Here is a 25,954-nt window from a genome sequence, read left to right on the forward strand (position 1 = left end):
CCAGCGCTACTGGCGCTTGAACTTACTCAACCTAGTGATTGAAATACAAGCACTGGTTAACCGCCAAACCACACTGTCAAATGACAAATTTTAAAAAATGAAACTACTGTTGTCATATGTTTTCATCACCTAAGTCATGACGATGATGTTTAAAATATTCCTGATGGTACTACCATAATCACCGATCCTGGATTGTATTCTAAGCATATCTCCTAGTTCCCAGGGGAATGTCCCAGGCATTCCGCATTCACTATCTATACTCTTCCAAGTATGATTTGTTTCCTGGCTTGAGAGAAGCATTGCAGATATTGGCCAAGGGCATTCATACATACAATCTAAATACAATTACAGTTGTGGTAGTAATTCTACTGCAGGTAATGCAGTAATTCTACTGCATTTATTGCAGTAATTCTATTGCAGTTAATGCAGTAATTCTACTGCAATAGATGCAGTAAATTCTATTGCAGCGAATGTACTGCAGTGAATGCAATATAATTCTACTGCAGTGAATGCAGTAATTGTACTGCAGGTAATGCAGTAATTCTATTGCAGGTAACAATGCCGTAATTCTACTGCAATTAATACAATAATTTTACTGCAGTTATGCAGTAATTCTGCTGTACTGAATGAATATGAATACAAAACATTTTGTGTATATTTTTTAATTTGAAAAAAAATGTATTTTTGTTGTATTATTTAAATAAATTATATTATAATAGTAATTTTGTTATTTTTTCAGAGGTGCTACTTGATACTCAATTAACACAAGTTATGTTATTTAACTCTCACCTACAATCATTATGGAATATTCCACGTGATCAGCTCACAAAACAGGTAACTTAAACTATGTACAAAATGTTTTATTTTCATAAACAAACATTCCAGGTTTCTAGAGGATAATCGGCCAGTGAATCTTTTGTGAAGAGGCGTTGTTCACAGCAAAATCCTACACCCTTGGTAAAGAATCCCAACCAAACTTTGCAATCAATCAATACCGCCCTCTTGTGTCCACTCTGTTTCTGACCTATTCACTGCTTTTCATTGGCTAATCTCTAATAGCATAATCTAGTTTCTTACATTGATAGAATCTTATTTTAGCTCAAAATCAAATATTTTTCCATTGGGTATTTGTTGAAGACTATTGTCAGAAGAAAGCTATTGTTCAAGTCTGTTTATCCAACCTCTGATCTCTACCGGCCAATCTTATCGTGTGATCTTCCTCCAGGGCACTTTATTCACTCATTGTAATTTTCTCGGTTGTTGTACCACGAATCAATTATATAAATGAACTCTACTTTAATCCTATTCAGAACATTTAGTGATATTTGTTCTGTTCTTTTTTTTCATTCAGCTTGTTTGCTGTCCCCAAAGTGACAAATTTTAATGGTTAATGAGAAGAATTTCTTTGTCCAGTTGAACTTTTAATTGTAACAGTGACTTTAATTTTGTACAACCAAAGTATAGATTGGTTTTGTGTCTATCTAGTTCTGTTTCTCTATCAATGTAACATCTTTCTCTCTTTTACTAATTACCACTCAGTGGCCACCAGGATTTTGAAATAAAGGGGAGAGGAGTGGACTTAAAATTAAAAAAAATTAAAATTAAATGTTGAACTTAATTTTCCAAATTTGGTTCTACATTTTAAACTATAGCATTGAACTGAGATCTGGAAATCTCATTTCATTATCTACAGATGCAACACATGCATAAATACTATTTTATCTAATTTTGTTTATATAAAAAAATGTCAAATCATTCGGTACAGAAGGTCCTATCTAACCGTATAACATTTGAAAGGAATCTAGCTATAAAAAGATTAACTATTTGGTGTACCTTGGATTTTACCAAGAGATTTCTTAGAGTGGCAGCTATTCTTTGAAAAAAAATGGTGGAAGAAATTACTGGTTGATGCACCACCTCGCCTGATAGGTCACAGGATCGCAGCAGATCTGTTATTTAGGATTTACTTTAATAATAAAATGTTACAACTTATTTTTTGCAGGTTACGTTAAGTTATGGTGACCGCGTGAAACATAAAAACATTATCAAGATTTTAGATGGTCATTTTAGTAATGAAGAAGACCCCACCAGGTAAGCTAGAAATCCGGCTACTACATAATGGTCTTTAACAAAATGGTCGCCATTGTTTGGAAATTGGTAACCTTTTCTTCTCATAAAAAGTTGCTTTAAAGTAAAAATGCGAACAATTTTATTTTATTTTTCAAATGTCATATTGTTCAGAAAGTTTCTTTGTATTTTGCATTTCTGTGAAATCCAAATTTTGAATTCCAAACTTGTTTTATTGTCTGATGTGTGAGAGTTTGACAGATAGGCCTAACAGCAACCGTTGTGTTTGTTTATTTTGAGTCATATTTAATTTCCTCATTCTGTGGATAGTTACAGTATAAAAGAAAATACAATGTGTACCAAGCAGTGATTGGCTTCATTGAAAGTACTGTATTCCTTAGAATAGTAGTGTTTCCTTAATCAATAGAATACATAGCACTCTGATTATATCGTATGTTTGATTTGTTTTTTCCAAAGTTAAAGGTTTATTGTCGCCATGAACAATTTTTTTTTACATTTTTGTTGTATATGCCATTTTAATGTCACAGAATACTTATTCACTTTGACTTGCTTGAAAAAACTTTGACTTAAAGGAAAATTTGTCTGTCAGACAATTGTTTTTTTGGTAAAATGTTACCCTTTTTGTTTTGTCTTTTTATAAGTGAAATTATTTTTTCTACAGCAATGAATAACTTGATTAAAATTTCAAAATGGCATATTCAAGGGCTGATTTACTAATATTAATTTATGTTGGTAGAAAGTTTACAAACTGTAGTCTTCTTGTGGTATACTATGATATTTCTAACTACTTTTACATTTTTGTTACTACAGGCTTCTCTCACTTCATTGTATGATATTCCCAGATGAAGATATTTGCAAACGAAAGCGACTATAAATGCTTATTAAAGAATATCTATCTATGCAGTTACAGTTAGTTTATGGAGGTGTTTGCAGACAAAACTGTAAAGCTTGGAAAGGATTTGATTCCTCCATTGATATGGATTGCAATCTGCTACTCTACACCATATTGTCTTAACTAAAATTGTGTCTCAAAGGTTTAGTTTTCTGGACTCGACACATAGCTCATGCCAATATTTTAATACTATGCATGTACTGTAGCTGCGTGGCGTGTCATGAAAACGAAAATTCGCTATGCTGTACACGCAACCTGAACTGGAGTTGTATTGGAGAAGATGTAAAAGAATTTACAATGGAGTTGTTTCCAGCCACCGATACTTGTTGAATGAAAGAATCCCACATACGAGTCTGGTTTCCAATTTATTCCATAAGATAAAAATAATTTGTTTGTTAAATAAAGCAAAAATATGCTGCTTGAAAATGCTCAGAGAAATCTTCCAGATATGAAATTAGTTTCACATGTACCAGGAAAACTATACCGTATATGCCCAAGTATAATCCCACCCAATAGTTTATAAACAACACTTTGGTACAACAATTGTTAATGCAATGTACAAGTCCCACCTAAATTTCACCAAATTCTGTACCCAGCGGCCCACTGGGACTTTCTTTGTCAAATACGGTAGTGTCCTTCATGTACTTAGTCTTCCATTAAATGATAGTCAAACTCTCACAAAATATGACAAATCTAGTGAAAGAAAAAATGTGAGAGTACAGTCTTTTTTTTGTAATGGTTTTCTCCATCCAGTAGCCTATACATTTTTAAGGATCTTGAAGTCCTCTTAATGACTGGCAACTGTCACCATTGTTAAGCTACTTCACATGAATTGAGTTGCTCTTATCATGATACCAGAGTATCTATACAAGTTCCATGTAAATTCCCTATTTGTGATAATACCAGGTGCATTGCTAATGACACAGGTGCTGCCAGGTGTCTTAATTAAACTAATTAAGATAATAAAAGTTGTAAAGAAATGTTGTTTTGAGGACCTTTTTCTTTACCCACCTTGAGATAGAAAACAACTCACTATAGGGAGACACAGAGATTTCATCATTATTTTTTTATTAACAAATATAGTGTAATGAACTTTGTTTACAATAGCCTTTAATCAAAACTGTAATAGGAAATATAACCTGTTTGTGTTACAAAATTCGAACAGCATAACAAAATACTGTATTAGTCATCTGAAATTAAATATGTAGAATCTACAGCAATTGTTCATTTACAAATGCCATAATTGAAGAAACCTAAATTGCCTATCTATAGTTTAACTACCCCAAAGGCTATGATTGCAACTATTTAGTGTTTACCTGTTCAAAGTGACTCTAGTGAACCTGTTGTGAATTTGAACACTTCACAAGAACACTTCACATACAATTGATCTCCACACTTTTAGTTAAGCCTCAATAGCCAGAAGCACTCATTTATTGTTAAATAATTTGGTCAATGCCACGATTAAACCACTTAAGATTTGGACATTTATTGGGACACAAGCTACAACCTTGGATGTCTTTCTTTCCATATTTTCATTAGAAAATTCACATCGGTGACAAATGTAATTGTAGCAATAAGACCGGTCAGTGTTCAGTGACCTTCAAGCAATTGATGAAAGATTAAAAAATAAATGTTTTTCATCAAAGTTTAAAAGTCACTTTTGGTAAATTCAATTGTCATACCAAAAAACTACAGTAAAAACCTTTGTAATAAACAGGCGTAATATGTTTTAACACTATGGCCAACCCCTATTTCAGGGGACACTACCCTTATTAAGATGACATTTGTTTTGTTTTGGTTTTATGTAAAATAATTAGTTAGAGTAGCTCCAATTGCATTAAAGTTTAATATGCATACTGTACATGTGGGATGATTAGTATCCCATAAACAGAAATATAATTTATATATATATATATCAATAACTATTTCAAAATACTATGCAAATTTGTTAATAATTTAACATGGAAAAGACCACCACCTATGAACTATGGTGCAGTTATAATTGACCTTTATAAACTTATGGTGCATTTTAAATCATTTTTTAATTTTCTCTTTTTATTCAGTGTATCAAAACCATTTGCAATAATTGACACATCACATTATTATGCAAATTATTTCAATTAATACAATGCAACTACAGTAGATTATATTTTATATGTGGCATTGTGTAGTTTGGGCAAGCAAGGTACCATATGGGCTAGTACCTAGTATACAAATAATAATTATTGTTTTAATAATAATAATATACCTTTTGTTATAATAGGCAAGATTATATCTCTTCATTATGTCTGTTTATAAAAAAGAATAAAATACTTTAAATAGGTGCATTGTTTGCAATGTACATCGTTATGTGTAGCTATTATTATATGTTGTATATTTGATCTTGTTTGAAAGGTTTAAACAAAAAACCTTTTTACTATGTCATACTGTATTATTGTAAGTGAATATAAATAAAGGTTTTTCATAAATAATGTATAATTATGTAAATTAAAATTAATTGAACTATAACAAATATGTGGTGTATTTATTATTAAAAGTGTGTTTGTTGTTACAGATAAGGTATTAGTCATGTTGTTTGACAATGGGATATAAATATACCTTTAATTTTATTTATATAGATAGTAATACAAATAGAATTCCCTTTCAACCATCAAGCATAAGCCACACCTCCTCAAAACTTTATTAGGCTATTAAAGGTCGTTTGAAAGTATAACTAACAATAGATTACTGAAATACCACTACAAAGTGACTGGTGCCATTGGCTATTTTTGATCAGCCAATCAGAGGCTGTTTTACTTTGAGAATGGTTATAGACTATATGAGTCAACTGACAGCTGTAGGCTTAGTTCCAGGCGAGTAAGCGTGTTGGAAACATGTAATGTAAAAGTGAGAAGGATGAGAATCACCTTGAAGAAAGTCCTTGCTTATGTCTTTTCTGTCTGTATCATAGATTCTATAATCGTGTGCGTATATGTTTCTTTACGTCATGACAAGCAAGAGTTTCTTCAAAAGGTGCATCAAGATTTCAACAAGGATAAAATTTATTTTGTCAATGAACCGCATTTTGAACGGTTAATAAAGGAGTATAGAAGTCAAGAGGAATATCCAACTCGCATTTTATTTGAGAGAGATAAAGAATTTATAAGTAATAACGATGACATAATCCAACAAAATGTAGTATCGGTGGAAGACAATTCGCAAAAGAAAATAAATTATAGTAAAACATTTACCACGGTGGTTGAAAAATCAGCCAACAGTCAACATGGTAGATCAGAGGCCAGTGGTGGTACCAATCGGCCAAAATTTATCCCTCCGGGTAAGACGATAGAAATAGGAAAAGTTGTATATCAAAATTCTCCACCCGCTATTAAGCCAAAGTTTATACAACAAGGTAAAGTATTTTGTTTTTATTTATTATATCTGTAACTGTATTGTTTCTAACATTTAACTTGTTCCATATACTGAAGTTATTTACATGAGATGAAGTGAAATAACGCTGTTAACTACATGTAGGTCCTTTTTTTTAAAGGTGCCAAGAAACTTTCAAATGCTCTTCCACAAACGCAACAAAATAAACCAATTTATATAAAGTATGTACAGCTACCAAATAACAAGGTACAGCCAGTTCATCTGATTCAACAGGAAACCCCTCAAACAAAAGTGTCAAATTCTGGTGATCATGTTAATTTAGATGATATCTATCTGGCTGTAAAAACAACGCAGAAATTTCATCGGAGTCGACTCCAGGTGCTATTGGACACCTGGGTGTCTGTTGCTCCTCAACAGGTAAGCTTCATCTTTTAAATTAAATGGAACAATTATTTTCAATCACAACGTTTACTGGAACCATACTAGAAAGGTAGCCCAATGTACATATTTCCGGTCGCTAATACAAGCAATTCTTCTGTTACGCCTATTACTTGCTTCGGGCAAATTATGTACTTTTTAAACTTGCCGAATAAATATTGTTGTTATTACATTCAGGCTAGATTCTAACAAGTCTCTTTATAACCTCAAAGAACTGTTGAACACTATTTGGTCTCAAAAGATCAATTTTCATTTTGCATGAACTCAAAAGTGAAGAGTGCCTTTAAAGATACACCAATGCTTATAGTCTTATATAATACTCCCATGAGGTGAACTTATACCCCAAGGGTGTACATATGCGACATCAGTTACCAACTATTGTACTCTATTCTTAGTCAGAAAATGACAGAAAAAAGTTCATATACTGTCCTAGATATTAAATTTAAAAAACTTTTATTTAGAGAATTTACAAAGATCAGATAACATTCTGTAACTAACTTTAGTTGTATATTTATTTAATACTATTTACAAGTTTATTATCTATTGTGAAAGGGAACAATATTAGAATTTAATTTACTAACTTTACCTCTTCCGCACTTTTCAAAGAGTGCTGTTCTATTGTGTTGTAAATTTAATTAGGTTAGAAAACTATTTAAAGATAACAATACACAACTACCCTAACCTACATGTGTAAAAAGTCATCATAGGGAGAGACTGTAGTAAAATGCCACCATGGGACTGAATTAAGCTTTTATGTCCCTTTCTGATACGAGCATTGAACCTTGAATTCTCCTCTTGTCTTCTCTCATGTTCCTTTGGTCAAGCCATCATAGAGATAGTTCACTATGCTCATGGTGAAATAATTTAACTAACTTGTTTCTCCATCCTATGCTCAAGAATAATACTGTATATATGGACCAGTTTATGATTCTGTTTCCTGGTCTGTTCACACTGAATTATTTACCAGGTAAGTTGGCTTCCTGAACCAATTAAATAGCGATCAGGAATCAATTTATCAGGTAAATAACTATGTCTGAACACGGCTTATATGTCAAATTTCTTGCTGAGTCAAATTAAAGTAATCCAATCTATCTGATGTTACGGATTATTAAAGCTTAACAATTCTAATTGATGTTTATTTTCGGTTTTTTTCAAAGCCTCCCATTTCACATTTCTTTCTGTGTAATATTACTACACAATTAGTTAAATGATGCGCAATAAATTTCTTTTGCAGATAAGAAAAAAAAATTCCACACATTGTGACAACAGTCATATTATTTGTTGATATAGATTATATCTGTATTCAAAATTTTTCACTTTATATTTATGTTGGATCAATTTCCTCATATGAGTCTTAAAAATCGCTTGTTCTTTGTTGTATCAAATTTATGATAACCATCTATTTGATTCAGTAACAATACAAAGTATCTAGTCATTGTTCCACAGAAAGTATAAATATATACTTCAAAGTTTTACCATCTACTGTTTGTTACTCTCCATATTATGTGGAAAGTTGTGTAAATTCACAGCCAAGCACCTGGAAATTCAAGTTTTTATGAATAGATTCTTGCACCTTTTATACTTGTTCCTTTTCATTTGCACATCACAAGTTCATTTCAGTAACAGAAACAGTTAGGCGTTTCAAATATGATATATTTTTCAGTTTATGTTTGATCAATTTCCTCATAAGTCTTAAAAATCGCTTTTTCTTTGTTGTATCAAATTTAGATTACCAATTGACTTAATGAATTTTCAACAATAATAATACGTTTTCTTGATAACCATCTATTTTATTCAGTAACAATACAAAGTATATAGTCATTAGAAAGTATAAATATATACTTCAAAGTGTTACCATCTACTGTTTGTTACTCTCCATATTATGTGGAAGTTATGTAAATTCACAGCCAAGCACCTGGAAATTCAGGTGTTTCTCAATTGACTCACTTGCACCTTTTAAGCCCTGTCTACACTATTATATCAAACAAGTTTGACAAAAAAAAGTGTGATTAGACAATTTGGTTTTTCTTTATATCAGGACCTCACAAGTTTATTACAGAATCAGTTAGGCGTTTCATAATGTGAAATATATTCCCATTGTAAACTGCATCAATAGGACCTATTGTTAAAAATTATACAATTTTGAAATAATTTTTAAAATGATATATTGTAACAGATGTCGCTAAACTGGCTCCTTGTCTCTGGGAGTGTACTCTTTTTTGAAAGGTTGAAAAACTGTCAATTGTCTGGTTTTCAAATACATACTAGTTATCTCCCAACCCCACCCTCAAATATTAGTCATATTATTAAACATAGTAATAAATTTTATTCATAATATTTTATGATGAGAACTGATGCAGCTGCCTCAATACACACATCTTTATGATTCATTGATATATTCTGTTTTGCAATCAATAATGGGGAGTCCCCATAACAGCAGTTTCTATAACACATGACTAATAATTGGTTGTCATAAACAGTAGGTCGTTTCTTTGTAATGTCTATTACCATGTGCTTTTGTACAAAGCCTATTGTTATCAACCTATTGTTTTAAAGCCACCTCCAGGTTTAAAATTTCTATTGTTTCATTCAAACTATGATCATTGAAGAAAATGCCACTTTTTTCCAATAAACAGAGAAGCACAATGAGTGTGAAATATTACACATTGAAGCCTTTGACTCTTTTATCATAAGATAATTTCAAAACATGTTTTTGTTGAATCATGGAGCTATAAATTGATCAATGGTTGAGCCATTTTAAAGTGGATTTAAAAAAAAAATTTTTTCCTGATAAAACCATAATATAAATGAAAGGCCCATTTCCTGAAAATCAACATTTTTCTTTAACTTTTTAATTATAAATTAATTGTCATTATTTTAAAGCAAAATCAATATTTCAAGTTTTTTTCCATTTAGCAATTAACATAGTAAAGATCTATGCACCGCTGAAAGGATGATGTTCCATTTTTCAAAATTGTCCTTTCTGTTTCCAAAAAATCTTATCATTAATATGATTGCAATTTTTTATTATTAGACTAACCATAGTAGATTTATTTCCTTTAACATTTCAGAGTTGGCGTTACTGTAGGTTAGAGTTTCGTCACTTTCTGTTCAAAACTGTTCTCATGGCAAAGTAGTTTACACAGATCTTTCATGCATGACATACATGTGTTGGATAATTTGTTTTGATTAGGTTGTCATATTGATTTGGTGAACACAATGAATTCTGAACAATGAAATGCGAGAATCATTTGTTTGCTCACTTTTCATTAATGGCCCAAAATGAAGACAATAGTTGAATTCAATTAACAAAAAGAGAAATTCCAAAGTGTTTTTTTTTTAATAAATGTGTATAAAAAAAATGAAATATATTGTTTTAATGAGATCATGGAGGAATAAAAAATCTCCATAATTACCTAAAGGAAAGAACTAGTCATATAACAACACGTAATAAATAAAAGTAATACTTTTTATGTATTTGTAAAATATAAATTTATAAAAAATAGTAATATTAAATAAAATAAAAATATTTCTCATTTCAGGTTTACTTCTTTACTGATGCAGATGATGAAGAATTTCAAAAGAAAACCAGTAAGATTTCAAATTATTTTCTAGCAATTAATTTCAGTTAATTTTTTCCCTTTTCACATGCTTTCACAGTGCTTCCAGACGTCTGTTCTTTTGCTCTTTGTAAATTTAAAACCATCGAAAATTCTCTTTTTTATTAGAAGTACTTAATATTTAATGGAAATATAAAGCATGTGATTGATGAATGAGGTACATTTTTTAATATTCTGTACCAAATCGCTTACTGTACCTAACTACGGTTACACTGGGTCATCAGGTCTCAAATTATAAAAACAGAGAAGACTTGTCATGAGGTAATGAATTCCAGTGGTCGTTATCCAAAGCCTTTGAAGATTGTACCTTCTTAACCAGTTATCTTTTATTATTAAATAGATCAGAGAGATCAGAGAATGGTTTTGAAGTAATGGTTTTGCAAAGAATAGCTTTTGTTGTCAGGTCTATTAACTAGGATAATACCCTGGTTTTATTAAAGTATTTTAATATACCACCAATCTCATTTTCTTCAAAAACAGTTTTAGCGAACAATAATCAGTCTGTTTAAATTTGAGAAATCATTTGTCTGAATTTTCTTTGTAAATAACATAAACACTGTAGCAATTTTATGGCAGACAGTAAAGGAAGTTAGTCGGTACTATAACACAGGTACAATTGTAGGCCTATGTAATTGGGCTGTTTGAAATAAGGTACATAAAAGAGCCTGTTCAATTTTGTTTTCAGTATGGAAACTTTTCAAGGTTTCATTTTATGTGTTGGTGTTTTTTACAGTATATGTTAATTTTTTTAATTTTATTTATTTTTTTGCAAAAGTGCTTCAATTTTGTAAAACTACATAATGACATATTTAAAGTTTGGTTTTATCTATTTTATTTTGTTTAGGGGCAACAACATCTAATTTGCTTTTCAAACAATTTCAACATAGTAGGGAATAGAAGTAAAAATTGGCAATGATTTATTTACAATTTCTGTATTTTTAGATGGTCATATGATAAATACTAAATGTCCCTCTCGACATGCAAGGTAAGTTTTTATTTTTCCTTTCACTCTGCATACTGACAGAAAAAGATTAGAAAAATATAATATGGAAAAATCAATTCCTAAAACATGGAGATATGGTTTGTTAGATTGAAGGAGAAACCAGAATTCTCGTAGGCACTTTATAACAACTTCATAAATCCTGAAAATCGTATGACACAACTGGGCTTCTTTTAGTCTAAGTCCAAAGACCCAGAACAAAAATGTTATGGTTTATAGGGGTAATCGTTTATGGCATGTTTTACAATACAGTATTGCTTTTTTTATAGGTCGGCTCTTTGTTGTAAGATGTCATCTATGTTTGATAACTTCTTAAAATCAAACAAAAGGTAAATCGAATATATAAATTAAAGGGATTGAGTCACACACTATTTGTACTCTGGCGGTAACTGGTGTCATCCATAAAACACTGACAGTAATGCATAGAAAAGATATGATAAAATGAAAATCAATTTAATTAAAGAATCTTCCAATTGCTATGTATATTTTATTAAGTCGTATCATTAATAATAGATTATAGAGTAGGTTATACATGACAAATATTATTTTTGTATTATGTTTAGTTGGTTCTGTCACGTTGATGATGACAATTATTTAAACCTTCGTGAACTAAGGAAATTGTTAGATTTATACCAGCCTTATCATCAAGATTTGTACTTCGGCCGGTCAAGTACAACATTACCAATCGAGGCCTACAGTACGCAGACACCTGTGGTAAGTAAAAATCTCTGAGTCAAGTACTTAGATCACCTATTCAATACTTGTAGAGAGTTATACCAAGGCCAGTGAAGTATTACAAGCCTATTCAAGAAGTACAGCTTCAATAAAGCACTGAAGATTATAAATAGAAGGTCTTATTCAGGAGAGCCAGTTGGGCCTAACATGAATATCTTGGCCTAACACTAACATATTCACTTACTTAAACCATGGATTAAAGAATAAACAAAGTCTTCTTATATGATTTTGGGCGAGGATTGTATTAAAATATCTGACATGATCTTTAATTATTAGATAAAATTATGATACAAAAGGATCTAAAAGCTGCATTAACTGCTTTGTTGTAATATATGTAACATTTTCTTACTTTTTTAGCAAAAATATCAGTTTTGGTTTGGTACGGGAGGTGCTGGTGTTTGTATAAGTCGAAAGCTGGCCAATAAAATGGAGCCTCATATAGGGTAAGTGAGTAATTGAATATATTCATATTCATTGTGATAGCGGTTTTTACTGCAAGTAATTAAAAGTTCATTTATTGGCCAAATATATAAACAGCTTTACAGTCCATAATATTCCTTAAGTTCACCATTATGTGATTTAGAAGTCGGACACTGTTTTTCAATAGTGACCTTACACCTTTCGAAGTGACCGACATGCTATTTAATCATTGTTTGACCAGAAAGTTGAGAACTCTCTTAAGTTTAAAAGTGCGCTTAAAAGTGTGTTTACGATGTAAATAAAGCTCTCCATGTTGTTGTTTATTTTGGATTACTGTTAATCCTTGGTTTTGTTGTGTTACAGGGGACGTAGAATGGTGTATACGTGTGACAGCATCCGAATGCCTGATGATGTCACTGTTGGTTACATAAATGGTGAGGAGCAGAATTTATATTGTAATGATTTTGGGGGAGAAAGGATAGAGGGCGGCAGATGACCAGGGAGTTGAAAAGGAAGGGATCTAATTTTAGCATCTTTATATTCATTTTAGCCCAAAAGTAATATCTATACAAAAGCAATTATTCTTAATCAGTTCACATTCTTAATTTATTGCTTTAAATAAAGTAAACAATATCTAAATAAAGAACTAAGTATACCTTTCGTCTAAGTGCTATCACATGTCACAAATTCTAAATTTCGCTAGTATGGTATTGTGTCAATGTTGTCTTATGGCAAACATTAACATAATACACTACAGTAAAGGGACATTTTTAAGTGATAAGGATTTGAGTTTGAGAGGGATTTTATTATGAGGGAATTAAAGTAAGTGGGGACTATCCGGTGACTGACTTTGCTCTTATTAGCTTTTCATGATTATTTTTATCTTAGAGATTTTACTTAATGTTCCAATGGTGCACGTCAAAGAAATGAATTCACACTTGCAGGATCTTTGGGGTATCAGACCAAACGATATCAAAAACCAAGTAAGTCAACCTGTAATTTATCATCTTCTTTATCATCTTCTTCATCCTTATTATTACCATCACTATTATCTTTATCATTATAATTACCTTCTTTTCTCTTTATTTTTTTTTTCAGATTACACTCAGTTATCGAGCAGATAGCACAACAAACACAATAGCATTAAACAACCCAGCATTTTCTGCCAGTGAAGACCCAACCAGGTCAGTATTTTTTAATACAAATATTTAAAAACATTCATATTGAACTAGTGTACCTTTTGGCGATGCTCTATAATAGATTTCAGTTCAGATCTATGAAGTAGAGTTGCTCCAACAAACCCACATTTTTTCACTGCCTGAGTGATAGTATATAAATTGTGTGTAGAAACATGGACCTAAAAATTATATTAGGTCCATTATAGTATATAAGTATATCAAAGCAAATCAAATTACTAAGCAGTACAACAAGGCTATTAACAGTGTTTGGATCACAATTTGAATATTAAATTTAAAAAAAGATACTAAGCAATAACAGAACATAATGTAATCATGTGTAAATATGATACATTATTTTTAAAATTGTATGAATTATTTATTTTTTTATTCTTTTAGATTCAAATCAATTCATTGTATAGTTTACCCGAACAGCACATTCTGTCCTAAATGGATAAAGGGAAGATAAAAGTTGTAACATCGATTTTTACTTCAAGATGTGGCAATTGACACGCCTGTTGTATAGTTGTTTATTTTATATTGAAATATCAAATTGTACTGTGACGGATTCAAAGGAAGTGGAGCACATCCTCCACATGCCCCAACCCCATCCCACCCTCCTACAGCCTGAAATTTGTTCACCTTAAGCTTAAGGCTCTACTGGCAAACTTTTGCAAACTCAGTGAATTTTGTGGTTGTCGAGAAAAGTTTTCCAGAGTTTGTTGGTGTAGACCAATTGACTTTGGCAGACAAGTTTACAGACGTCTATACTTTAGCATTATATTGGTTAAGTTTCTTTTTTGTACCTACACTCCACAAAACGTTTGGATTCATCACTGTATTTTAATATCATTTTATTATTGTACTGTACGGTATTATTTTATATCGTTACCTTTTAGTATTTCATTAGCAATTTGCTAGTTAGTTAAGCCTGTTTTCCTGTCGACGTTATTCGACGCTATCGTTAACAATAATCGGCGATCTCCTACGTCGTAAACATTGACATTTTAACGATTTACAGGAAAAGGTACTCGCTATCGTTATCATTTCAACTTGATCGTTTTCAAACGATCGTCGTTGAACTTTTAACGATCAACGACGATAGCGTCTACTAACGTCGACAGGAAAACAGGCTTTAGAGTAATATTTGCTGGGTGTTTTTTTGTTGTAAATACTGTATTAATATTGTAGTATAGTTCGCAATAAGTATTGAAATAATATTATGTAAAAAACAGTCCAAAGTTAATGTTTTGTTTTTATATAATTGTATTAAATTTAATGTAAAATAGCTATGCATTAATTAATAAATATTGCCCAATATTGTATATAATATACTATTATTAATAATACTAATGCAATAATGTCCTGTGTTGTCTGTGTCTGTCTTGGTCATTTACAGAGTTATATATAATTTTGGCCAGATAGGAGTTTAAAATTTGTGGCACTGCAGCTCAGTACTGGCGTTAAAATTCCGTAGTTGGGGTTCAATTTTTAACTCTTGTCAACTCTCATATTGAGACTTATATATATTTTATAGAGCATATCCTACATATCATAAACTATTTTTTACACTACGCTATTTTTATCTGTTTGTTTAAGTGTAATGTATTATTTGCATGGCGAAATCAATATGTTGAATAATTTTGCGGTACACCACGTGTATATAGTTCTGAAAAGAACTATTGAGTTTCTCGATGTTTCGATCAATATACTTCGATCGTCCTCAGAGATGTTCGTTTCAGAACTATACAATTACTTTCCTACTTTTTATTGGGGGAAACGGTGTTTAAGTTAATACAATATTTTATCTATGGCAAATAATTGTCTTCATTTAATTTATTATTTTTTAATTACATTAAATATATCTTTTTGTATCTCTTTTTATAGTTTTTTTATAATTTTTAATAAAGTGAATTGAATCAATCAATATGTTTCTTGTGTATTTGATATTTTGTTTTGATTAAGTAAGGCAGTATGTATGTTTTCATAGATATCAATGAGCCTTTAACATAGGTAACAAATTGTATATCACGAAATTCAACCGACAAATTCGGCCTAAGTCGTAAAGAGAAAAGTAACATTATATTTGAACTAGTAAACTTTATTTCATCTTCGTCTGAGTGTATAAAATGACAAACGTTGCCACTCTAATTAATTCCTTTCAAAAGTTTGCAATTTACAAGTAGGCTCTTAAGCTACTCAATTATCATGTAGACTTTTCTCGATGTTATAAAGTTTGGCATGAGGCCTTTGTGCAGTGTCACTTAATAATGTTTTCTCTTTCATTTTCCCTTCATCTTTCAATTTTCCTTTTCTTGTTTCTTCTCTTCTTTTTCTGCTTTCTCTTCCTCTTACGAAAAAAAGAGTAACCGTTTATAAACTTCTCTGCAGTCCTTCACATTCAGCAACATGAACAGATATTCATAATGTAATGATTCGTTTACTTAAAAATAAAAAACAAATCCGGTTTGACTTTTCAATTGATAATTGTTAAACCTATTAAATAGGCCTGCCGTTATTAATACCGTTAAATACGTTAGTATCTGTTTCTGTATTTAGGTCTACCGGGGAAGAATTTCACTCTTTCGTAGGTCGAATCCGATATTTGATCGATTTTCTATTCACCAATTGTAAACTTATTGTCAGCTTATCTCCATAACTACAGGAAGCGATGACGCGGAACTTATGAATACTGCAAGGTCATGTCTGGTAATAATAATGTGTCCGGCCTATCCATTCTGATATATCATTCGTACTCAACCTGTACTAAAAGCTGTACTTAAATAAGGAGGAATAGACAATACATGTTGACCCAGCCTAATGAAGAAGAATTGAAGAATGTAGGCCTATTCCGGGTGTTTGGCATAGAAATGTGGAACTGCTGCTTCTATTCATGGAGGTATACCTCCATGTTCTATTGTAGGCCTACAACAAACAAGTGTTTTTAAAAACAGTTCAAGCATGCGATCTGGATAGTGAATTCTTACAAGAATATATGAACGTTTATGTTCAAGGAAACTAATGTCACTGATTACTCCGACGTCTTGGAACACAAGACCATGACAAGACTTTGTCATTGAAGAAATAGCCTATTGTACTCCGGGAAGTTCTAGTAACAACGTTTAACTAAATACTTCTGCATATAATTTGCACACTGTTAAGTCAGGGAGTTGTATTTTACAACTCCCTGGTTAAGTTGAGAAGAAATGTCAACATTTACGATAGGCCTACATGTAGTTTTGTTACATATTTGCTGGAACTAAAGCAGATAACCCTTCTAATATCTCCCTTTGAAGTGGATCTGTGCAATTGTCTAAACAATAAGCAGATAGGAAATATAAGTCTACTTGAGTTATGAGCCGATTTTGAATTTCCACAAAATAATATTGAACCTAGTTAGTTTTAAAAGATCAGTTGAACAATTTAAGATTATTGACTATGGGTTCGGGAACAAGCAGGTCTAAAATATCGTCCGTGCCCGACAACCAAAACAGTTTAGGTTTAAAAAATAAGACAAGTAGGCCTACATCTAAAATGGATAATAGTGCAACTGCAGAGGACGTCAATATGAATGACAACACAGGTTCCACTATGGCAATTGACAAATTCCCATCAAACATTGACGATGTCGTACAAAACAATGTTATCCGAAAACGTCTTTTTGAAAACCCGTGCGTCAAAAATACAGTGTTGCCTCGATTAAACGATCTCGTCAGAAGAACTAAAAAGAGCTGCCGTGGGATCTTAACGATTCAGAAAGAATACGGCAACCAATTGGAAGAAATTATTAATCTCATAAAGTATGAAACAAGTAATAAGTCGGACACTTCGTCGTCAGAGGAGGAGAAGCAAGAACGACCTCCAGTTGTCAGTTCGTACCTTGCAGATGTTGTCAATAAGTTAGGGATTGTTTGGACATTATCACAGACTTTGAAACTGTTGAAGTCAAACCAATCAATTGAATTAGAAGACACTATAAAAACAGTGAGAAAATGGGCGATCATGTTGTGCACATTGACAGCTACCATATGCATGTCATATAAAAAGTGTGGTATTTTGAAAATGTTTTTGGAAGATTTGCAAAACCCGGCAATTTGCAAACATTTCGAAGGATCTGAGGTACAGTAGGTGATGTTTTATTTGTTTATTAAACTAAAATTCTAATACAGAATCGATGGAATTGTTATAAATATCATTTTTATTTTAAAAGAATCATCTATTTAACATTTGAAATTATTTATTTTAAGTTTGACCATTTGATTGGAGAAAGACAAAATGCGAATTTTAAAGCAATATTGAATGGCATGTTGTCTTCAACTAAATTTTGGTGATGACAATGTATTTTGCTATGTTTTAGTATAATGACTAATATGATTATGATAATATTTCTTAAAAGTAAAAACCTACCTCAGGAAACAGACGTTTACATAAGCCGGATCCCATCCCTTTATTACCGGAACAATTTATGCAGAGTAATTTCCCTGCAATCAATATTTTCTTTATTACTCTAATCTATAGGCCTATTTTGATATGAAAAATAAACATGTATACTTAAAAAGGTAAAGGTAAAGGTGAGTCCCGTGTTCTCTGAACTTAGGGGAATGAGCTGTTAGGAGCTCATTGTACTAAGCCTCGGCATTATGTGGTAGGGTGGCCAGTTCCTTTCCACGCCGCCTTTTTTCTCCCTAGTATTTTCAACCAGGTACTCATTTTACAGCTGAGTGGACTGGGAGTTGTCGGGCATTGAACCCGGGTCTATCTGTACGACAGTCAAGTGTCCTAACCACTCGGCTATATCCAACTTAAATAAAAACAATAATATAAAACCATCTCGATCAAATCGAATTATTATTTAAATTTTGTTTTTTCTAATGGAGGAAGTAGGCTTAGCTTGCGTATTTAGTTTTACCTGAGTCCCGCACAAGAATATTTTTAAATATTATTTATTATGAACAGAACTGTGTGAGTTTTCTTATCAAATTGATTGGAATTTAATTGGAATTGAATAATTGCTATATTTCAGAACACACTGAACAAGAGCATAATGGTATCATCGATTATCATAGTAGATATTAGTGCCATGCGTGGAGTCTTGGATCACGACGAGAAAATCAAACTATTTGCTATAATTCACCCGTATGCCCGTTGTAACGACAGGACAGTACGAGTTCAGGCCGTCCTCTCTCTTTGTAGTTTGCAATCTGAAAATGGCCAAGATAAATTTCTGAATGATGACATTCTGGTGAAGACGCTCTTTGATGCTATTCAACATGCGCTGGACTCACCAGATCATCAATACGCAGACATACATCTACAGTTCCTTTTGAACAGTTTGGCACAACTAGCTAGCAGAGATTGTAACCACTCTATGCTGGTGTCAAACAACGTGATGACTGTCTTAAAAGCTGTTCTAGAACATGGAAACGTCAATGAGAGAAAAGTTGTCATGAATGCATTGTGGTCGTTGAGTTTTAATGAAGATGCTAAAGAGATGATGAGAAATGACTCTGAAATGATGTCGTTGTTAAATCGGAAATGTAACGTATCGGAAATGAGGAATGCTGCTGAAGCAGTAAAGAAACAAATATGCGAAAAAGGTAAATAAAATAAGTGCCATTATCATATCATTAAATTTCAAAGTTCCAATTATGAAGCTTCTATTGAATAAAACGATAAATATTTGTTTACTGTTTTTAATATCCATCATTAATATAATGTATTCACAGATCTCAATGAGGATGAAAGTGAATTAAAAGTCGATGAAAAGGAGACTTCACCAAACAAAGTGCTAACATCTGAAGGATCAAAGAAAGCAAGACACGTGATGATCAGTTACCAATGGGATACTCAGGAGATCCTACTTCGTGTCCGTGACAGACTGAAAGAAAACGGTTACGTTGTGTGGATGGATGTTGATAACATTGAAGGATCGACATTGCAATCGATGGCAGAAGCGGTCGAAGAAGCAGCTGTTGTGCTTATTTGTTACTCGCACAGATACAAAAGTAGCCCAAACGCAAGAACAGGTAATAATGCCTAAAGCTTGGTTCCCACTAGGACGCAACACAAGGACGTAAACGCAACGCAAACGTGTTGACCAATGACAAGTGACCGTTCGAATAATCCATCGCTTGTGATTGGTCAACTCACTTACGTTGCGTTACGTCCTTGTATTGCGTCTTTTAGTGGGAACCAAGCATTAATCTATGATTTCCTAATGCTTGGTTCTTACTAACAACGCAGCACAAAGACGTAAGCGCATGTAAGTGATTTGACCACAATCTCAAGATGGGTTATTCTAACTGTCGCTTGTCTTTGGTCAGTTCCCTTGCGTTGCGTCTCTAGTGGGAACCATGGCTTAACCTAACGATTTCTATGGAAATTTTTATTGGTCACTGCATAATTTCTAATTCTTCTTGAGCCGTTTTAAAGCACATCGTGCCAATAGGGTTCACTATCATATTTATTTATCTATTCTTCAACTTTGCTTTACGATGGTAGCTCTAGAAATAGGTGAACTATAGCATTAAGCTGACTTGAGAGGCCATCTTAACCAAACCTCTTTTCTCTCTTCAGAGGCTGAATATGCATTCCAGCTTCGTAAAGACATCATCCCACTCAAGATGGAAGAAAATTACCAGGCAGACGGTTGGCTTGGCGCAATCATTGGTACTAAACTTTACATCGAAGTTGACCCAGAGGGAAACGATTTTGACACCTCAATGCAGAAGCTCACCAAGGAGTTGGGAAGTCGTGGCAAAAACAATAATGATGAAGCCGATGTTGTTGTTCCTAGAGTAGAGGTCATCACAAACTCAAAGAAAAGTGTCGCAAACTGGGGACATCATGACGTCTCCAATTGGGCGAATCAAAATGGCATTAAAAGGTATGAGAAACGAACGAAACATTAATTAAATATACCTAAAAGTAATCTCTACAGAACTCTAAACATTCTTTTTGTATTTTACAGTCGCAAACTTGCTCACATGGTTGGTGAAGACTTAGTGTTTCTTAAAAATCTAAGGAAAGAAGTAAGTACGGTAACAACTTTGCGTACCCATGTCTCATCAGAGTTTGTATTTGTCGTTTATTAGTAAGTCTCAGTCATAAACATTCATTATTATATAACGTTTTTTAAAATAATTAATTATTATTTTATAATTTTTGTCTTAGGCACCTGAATATTTCTATAACACATTGGAAAGCAAAGTTGGAATTATAAGCCTGCAGCAAATACGTGTATTCACGGCGGCATTGAAAAACCTATGAAGGCTTTTAGTCATAGAGGAGGACAAAGTTGTTCTTACTGATAACATTACTACGGTAGCCTACTTTCAAATGCGGATATTGAAAATGTGGTGCTACTAGCTGAACGAAAATGATTATTTAGGCTAGATCTATAACTTCCATTTCAAAATGTCCTTCTTCAATCACTTTAGGAAACTAACGATGTGCAGTTATGTTTTTTAAGTATGCACTGTATATTTATTATTATACATGTATATTTTGTTATTTATGTATGTGAAATAAAGATCAGCTATTGTTTCTCGTTTAATTCTGTCTCTATGGATTAATATATTTTCCTACCACAGTATAACAATTATTATATTTGATAATCATTATTAGGCCTATTAGTAGACTTAACGATGAGAATATTATGATAAGAAATATAATGAATTCATAGAGATATTAAAATATCTCTATGACTTAATGCAATATCAAGCCCAAATCCCGGCCTGATGGTATAAATATTTGAAAGCACCCCCTCTATAGTTGGTCACGGCTGAGTGAAAACATGTGCTCATCATCAAAAACCACAACATTAGAGTTGACCAGACGACAGTTTGTTGTGTTTGTGGTGGAATCTAGATTTTTAGGTTTTTACTTATTTTCTAATTGATACTTTTGATAGTCGTTATGTCTTAGCTTTCTAAAACATTAAGGTAAGTGCTTCTATTCTGGCTTATTATTCATGTTAGTATCGATTCGTTGACCCGAATTGAAGTGGAAATAAAGGTGGCAAAAGTTAGGCTAACTAAGTCTGGAGAACCTAATCTACCTGTCATCACAAATGGCTTTGAAGTCGGGTACCTTAACTTAACCCCCTTTTTAAACGTACCAAATGACTCTCTTAGAATAAACTAACATTTTTTCATACACAGGCTGATTTTAACATATCAATGTATCCATTTTTTAGACAATCTAATTGTGTATTATAGATTGTTTATACAATTTTTATATTTATTTTAGTTAAGATCATGGGACTGCTGACTCTTGTACTTTGTAGTTACAGTAATCATATTACAGTCTCTGACCAATTAATCTTTGTACATTGTATATTATGTTTTGTTGGTCAAATAAATAAATGAAATCTAAACGAAAATCTTTTATTTCCTGATATTTTTTACATTACAGTTTTTTGACTGAATAAAATATACGCTGCTGTGTAGGCCTATGTTAACTTATATGTGTTATTTTAGTCCTGTATTTTAAAATAAAACTGCACATGATTTCAAATTGCGCAAATCGCATTCACAATAATATTTCATACGTCAAATGACACTACATTTCCAGAATTAACACTAACTACATCAATCAAATGCTATCCACCGAAATGAATTAAAATAACTGTTCAAAATGGGTCATAACATCTCCCTTTCTCCAAAATCCTAATTCCTTCAATTTTTCCTGATCGTAAACACTCCCTCACTCAAAAGACCGGTTTTATATTTAAGCCCTGGGCTCTTTTTTTATACCTCATAATTTCTCCATGCCTCATGATTTTGAATTTAATTTATTGATTGTGCATGACTACATTTTTTATCTCTTCCTCAACTTTCATTATTGATGAAGTAATTAAAAAAGTTAAAAATAAATGTATTACATCATTTGTTGTTTCTATTTTGAAATGTTCTGTCAGTATTAAAAGTGTTCTTTGACATCGTTAATTTCATTTTGTTTGACTTTAACAAGAGTTTCTAATGTAGGTTGCCATTCTGTGTATTTCTTCAAGAATTTCTGATCTTCTTTATCTTTTGCTTCTTTGCTATTCTTTCCTCTGTGTCTTCGAAATTATATAGTGTCTTTCTGTTTACTTAAGACGTTCGTCCAGTGGTTAATGTTAGCTGCACCATATCATCCACTGCCATCCAGCTTTGACATTTTAATACGGTACATTCTTTTTTCCCACAAGGGGGATAAAAAATAAGGCACCAATGCCATTTTGCACTAAGTGAGACTATCTTTGAGATGAGTTCAAGTTCCAACACTAGTTAGTGTTTACGTAACTTCAGCCTAACCTAAATGTCTCATTATCAGGGGAAGCGAATGTGCATTAGCTCAAAAAATATTTCTAGGCAGATCCATAAATTGAACCTGAAAAAGGTATGGGGTAAAGTATTCAAATGATAAAACTGTAATGCATTTCTTATTATTTTAGATGCAGACTGTTGCCTCTACATCTTTGACAGCCATTGGCAGGGTTCCTAATGGTGACTATCAGGCATTGTCTATGGTTGGAGATAAAGGAACTACAAATATTACACAGAATGACACCCAAGAATTATATCCTATGCCAACAACCTTTGATGAGGTAACATTATTATCTAAACTTTAAAGATTTGTCTATACTATCAAACTTTATGTGACAAAAAAAAAATGTGATGTGCCCATATATGGACATGATGATGTCATATCACTACCATATTTGGAAACATCACTACCATATTTAGGTACATTGCACTTCTTTTGTCACAGATAGTGTACAGTAGAAAGAGCTTTATATAAAAATAATGAGAAGTGGAATGATAATGTGTAAACAGTAGGAAAATCTATTAAGTCCTTTTAATTTAATGTTTATTGTGTTATGCAGTTTGGCAGTTGTCTAAATACCGACAGTTCTGTTTGTTTGTGCGTGTGTGCTTTTTGTGCACAGACCCCCCAACATGAAATTTGAAATGTTTATAACAATAGTGAAAAAAAAGAGTATAGCTTGCTCTACTGTATAGATGGTCTATTCTTTACTTTTACAAAAAAAAAAACATATACATCACAATATAAAGAAGGAATTTTTGACTCGTTTTTATATAAATTTCTGATGTTAAAATAGCTGCATTTATTTCTTATAAAATTGCCTTGTTTAATATGTATGATAAATTATTCTACAAACATGATCCAGTAAAACTAAACAGCCAAAATCGGATTTTTAGGAATAACTATATTTTGGTCCTTATTTTATTCTTTAAATAATGAATATAATTAGACTTTTACTTAAGTTTTACATATTTTCATGTAAGAGTGACTACTAGAGTATCACCCCTGCAAAGGCTAGTCTTCAACTTCTAACAGATCCTTCTCTTCCATATCTTTTAATGTACAGTACAATATGTCACCATTTCTGATCACTAAGCTAAAAAGTTTAGCTCCAATGTCTACACTATCAAACTTTATGTGATGTGCCAATATACAGTATGGGCATGATGATTTTGTATCACAACACTACCATATTTGGGCATATCACTACCATATTTGGGCATATCACTACCATATTTGGTCATATCACTACCATATTTAAGCATATCTCTACCATATTTGGGCACATCACACTTTTTTTGTCAAATTTATAGTTTTATTTATAGTGTAGCCAGAACTTAGTGTATAGAAGCCAGAAGTTAGAAGACCTATTTGCAGACTTGAACAAATTCAAAAGAGATTCTGCCTCAGGAACATACTTTAATCAGATCTGCGGTTGACATTGATAAAAAAATTACTTTATGCAATAAAGATTTTATGAGAAAAATGCATTATAAATACAGTAGTATCACTAGTAATTTGATAATGTACCAGCTCTCAATGGAATTTTGTCATTTACCCTACATTTGTAATATGTACACATTTTTATTGAACTTAAAATAATCCTATTATCTTATCTTACCGACTTTCAAATTACTTTTCATTTTCAAATTTTAAGTGCCTTCAATTCATATTTAACTTGTTAATTTGACAAAAAAACTCTTTTTTTTTACAAAAACTTGCTGTTTTGAATATTGTTGATCAAATTATTAAAAAACTAGAAAGCCACTCTGAGAATGCATATCTCCGCCTACTATAAAAATTCTACATAAGATTTTTCTGAAAAAAAAAATATATATGTATTTGTCTGTGTCTTAATGCTGTGTGTGAGTTACGCTAATTTCACTAATGTGTATGCGAGTTTGGTGTAAAGGTTATGTAACCAGCCTTTCAACTAATAAGAATGGCAATAACAAATGGGTGAAAAGTAATAAGTTTTTAAAACTACTCGTATCAAAAAACCTGTACATTATAATTCTTTCTTATCTTTTAACACTAGCAGGTCAGAAAATAATAATAAAAAGTGGTCCAGAATTGGGACTGTAATCCAAATTGCCTCCAAAATTTAATTGAGTGGTCCTTGACCACATATCTATCTATATTGTGGTAAAGATCTTGCAATTACTTTTTGTGTAATCCTCATGCTAACAAACAAACAAACACACGCGATCAACTACAGTACATATACCTCCTTGGCGGAGGTAAAAAATCATGTTTGAAATGATTTCAAATCATGAAATTAGGAGTTCTTTATTTTATATTTAGATATTTTTTTAAGTACATATTATTTACTAAAAGATTAATACATTATTTAATGTTAATTAACTTATTTTTCCTATTTCTCTTTCATATTTTGTCATGATTTTCATAATGGTGATAACTTGGTTTTCTAATACCTGTGCCACCTGTATTTCAATATTGCCACCTGTATCTCAACAATTGCCACCTGTATCTCAACTGTTTTAACATCCAACACCTGTATTTCTATATATTGACCACCTGTGATTTGCATAACAGAAGTGGAAGCCTCTATTTGAGAAGGTAAGTCCCATTGTGATTTGTCCATAACTTATAAATGCACATTATCAGTAATTAAGATCATTTTCAGCTTTGAATTCAACTTGAACGGTCTCCAGATTGCATGCAGTGTAATATTCTTCTCACATCAACATGATTATTAACTTCTTTTCTGTGACTCATCAGAGATATCTTAAAGGTTATAGTACTACCTGTGTCTTGTGGGATGATCTGATAATGCATGATGTTTGATGATGGCAACAATTGTAATTTAATCGAGTTTAATGCAAGCAAAAGGCGCATAATTAAATATAGAATTGTTTTAGTTGAAATTTGATTATTTAACTAT

General features: G+C 32.0%; 4 protein-coding genes across 4 annotated transcripts in view; all 4 read left to right on the forward strand.

The window, feature by feature from the left end:
• The window catches only part of LOC140061280 (beta-1,3-N-acetylglucosaminyltransferase radical fringe-like), a 29,945-nt gene extending 24,467 nt beyond the window's left edge, over positions 1-5,478 (forward strand). The window contains exons 8-10 of the mRNA XM_072107791.1: positions 740-834; positions 2,003-2,091; positions 2,899-5,478. Coding sequence (XP_071963892.1) covers positions 740-834; positions 2,003-2,091; positions 2,899-2,962 — 248 coding nt within the window. The 3' untranslated portion in view covers positions 2,963-5,478. The remainder of the gene's footprint in view (positions 1-739; positions 835-2,002; positions 2,092-2,898) is intronic.
• Positions 5,479-5,814: 336 nt separating this feature from the next.
• Positions 5,815-14,580, forward strand: LOC140061289 (beta-1,3-N-acetylglucosaminyltransferase manic fringe-like). The gene is made up of 11 exons (XM_072107800.1): positions 5,815-6,371; positions 6,510-6,766; positions 10,330-10,378; positions 11,350-11,392; positions 11,677-11,736; positions 11,971-12,121; positions 12,500-12,585; positions 12,926-12,996; positions 13,451-13,545; positions 13,661-13,746; positions 14,137-14,580. Exons 1-11 carry the CDS (start codon positions 5,876-5,878, stop codon positions 14,204-14,206), a joined length of 1,464 nt encoding a protein of 487 aa, XP_071963901.1. The 5' UTR covers positions 5,815-5,875; the 3' UTR covers positions 14,207-14,580.
• A 2,085-nt stretch (positions 14,581-16,665) lies between these two features.
• On the forward strand, positions 16,666-21,256 carry LOC140061315 (uncharacterized). Its single transcript, XM_072107828.1, has 6 exons — positions 16,666-17,856; positions 18,761-19,334; positions 19,464-19,763; positions 20,314-20,623; positions 20,708-20,768; positions 20,911-21,256. Exons 1-6 carry the CDS (start codon positions 17,176-17,178, stop codon positions 21,004-21,006), a joined length of 2,022 nt encoding a protein of 673 aa, XP_071963929.1. The 5' UTR covers positions 16,666-17,175; the 3' UTR covers positions 21,007-21,256.
• Positions 21,257-21,588: 332 nt separating this feature from the next.
• Positions 21,589-25,954, forward strand: part of LOC140061325 (rhomboid-related protein 3-like) — a 38,710-nt gene continuing 34,344 nt past the window's right edge. The window contains exons 1-3 of the mRNA XM_072107838.1: positions 21,589-21,680; positions 23,177-23,329; positions 25,606-25,629. Coding sequence (XP_071963939.1) covers positions 23,177-23,329; positions 25,606-25,629 — 177 coding nt within the window. The 5' untranslated portion in view covers positions 21,589-21,680. The remainder of the gene's footprint in view (positions 21,681-23,176; positions 23,330-25,605; positions 25,630-25,954) is intronic.

The sequence above is a fragment of the Antedon mediterranea genome, chromosome 1, assembly GCF_964355755.1.
Source record: "Antedon mediterranea chromosome 1, ecAntMedi1.1, whole genome shotgun sequence".
In the NCBI taxonomy this organism is placed as follows: domain Eukaryota; kingdom Metazoa; phylum Echinodermata; class Crinoidea; order Comatulida; family Antedonidae; genus Antedon; species Antedon mediterranea.

Coding starts and splice junctions, on each gene's coding strand:
- LOC140061315 (XM_072107828.1), top strand. CDS start 17,176: ATGGGTTCGGGAACAAGCAGGTCTAAAATATCGTCCGTGCCCGACAAC. Junction 17,857..18,760: donor AACATTTCGAAGGATCTGAG/GTACAGTAGGTG, acceptor GCTATATTTCAG/AACACACTGAACAAGAGCAT. Junction 20,624..20,707: donor AATCAAAATGGCATTAAAAG/GTATGAGAAACG, acceptor TGTATTTTACAG/TCGCAAACTTGCTCACATGG.
- LOC140061289 (XM_072107800.1), top strand. CDS start 5,876: ATGAGAATCACCTTGAAGAAAGTCCTTGCTTATGTCTTTTCTGTCTGT. Junction 6,767..10,329: donor TGTCTGTTGCTCCTCAACAG/GTAAGCTTCATC, acceptor TTCTCATTTCAG/GTTTACTTCTTTACTGATGC. Junction 13,546..13,660: donor CAAACGATATCAAAAACCAA/GTAAGTCAACCT, acceptor TTTTTTTTTCAG/ATTACACTCAGTTATCGAGC.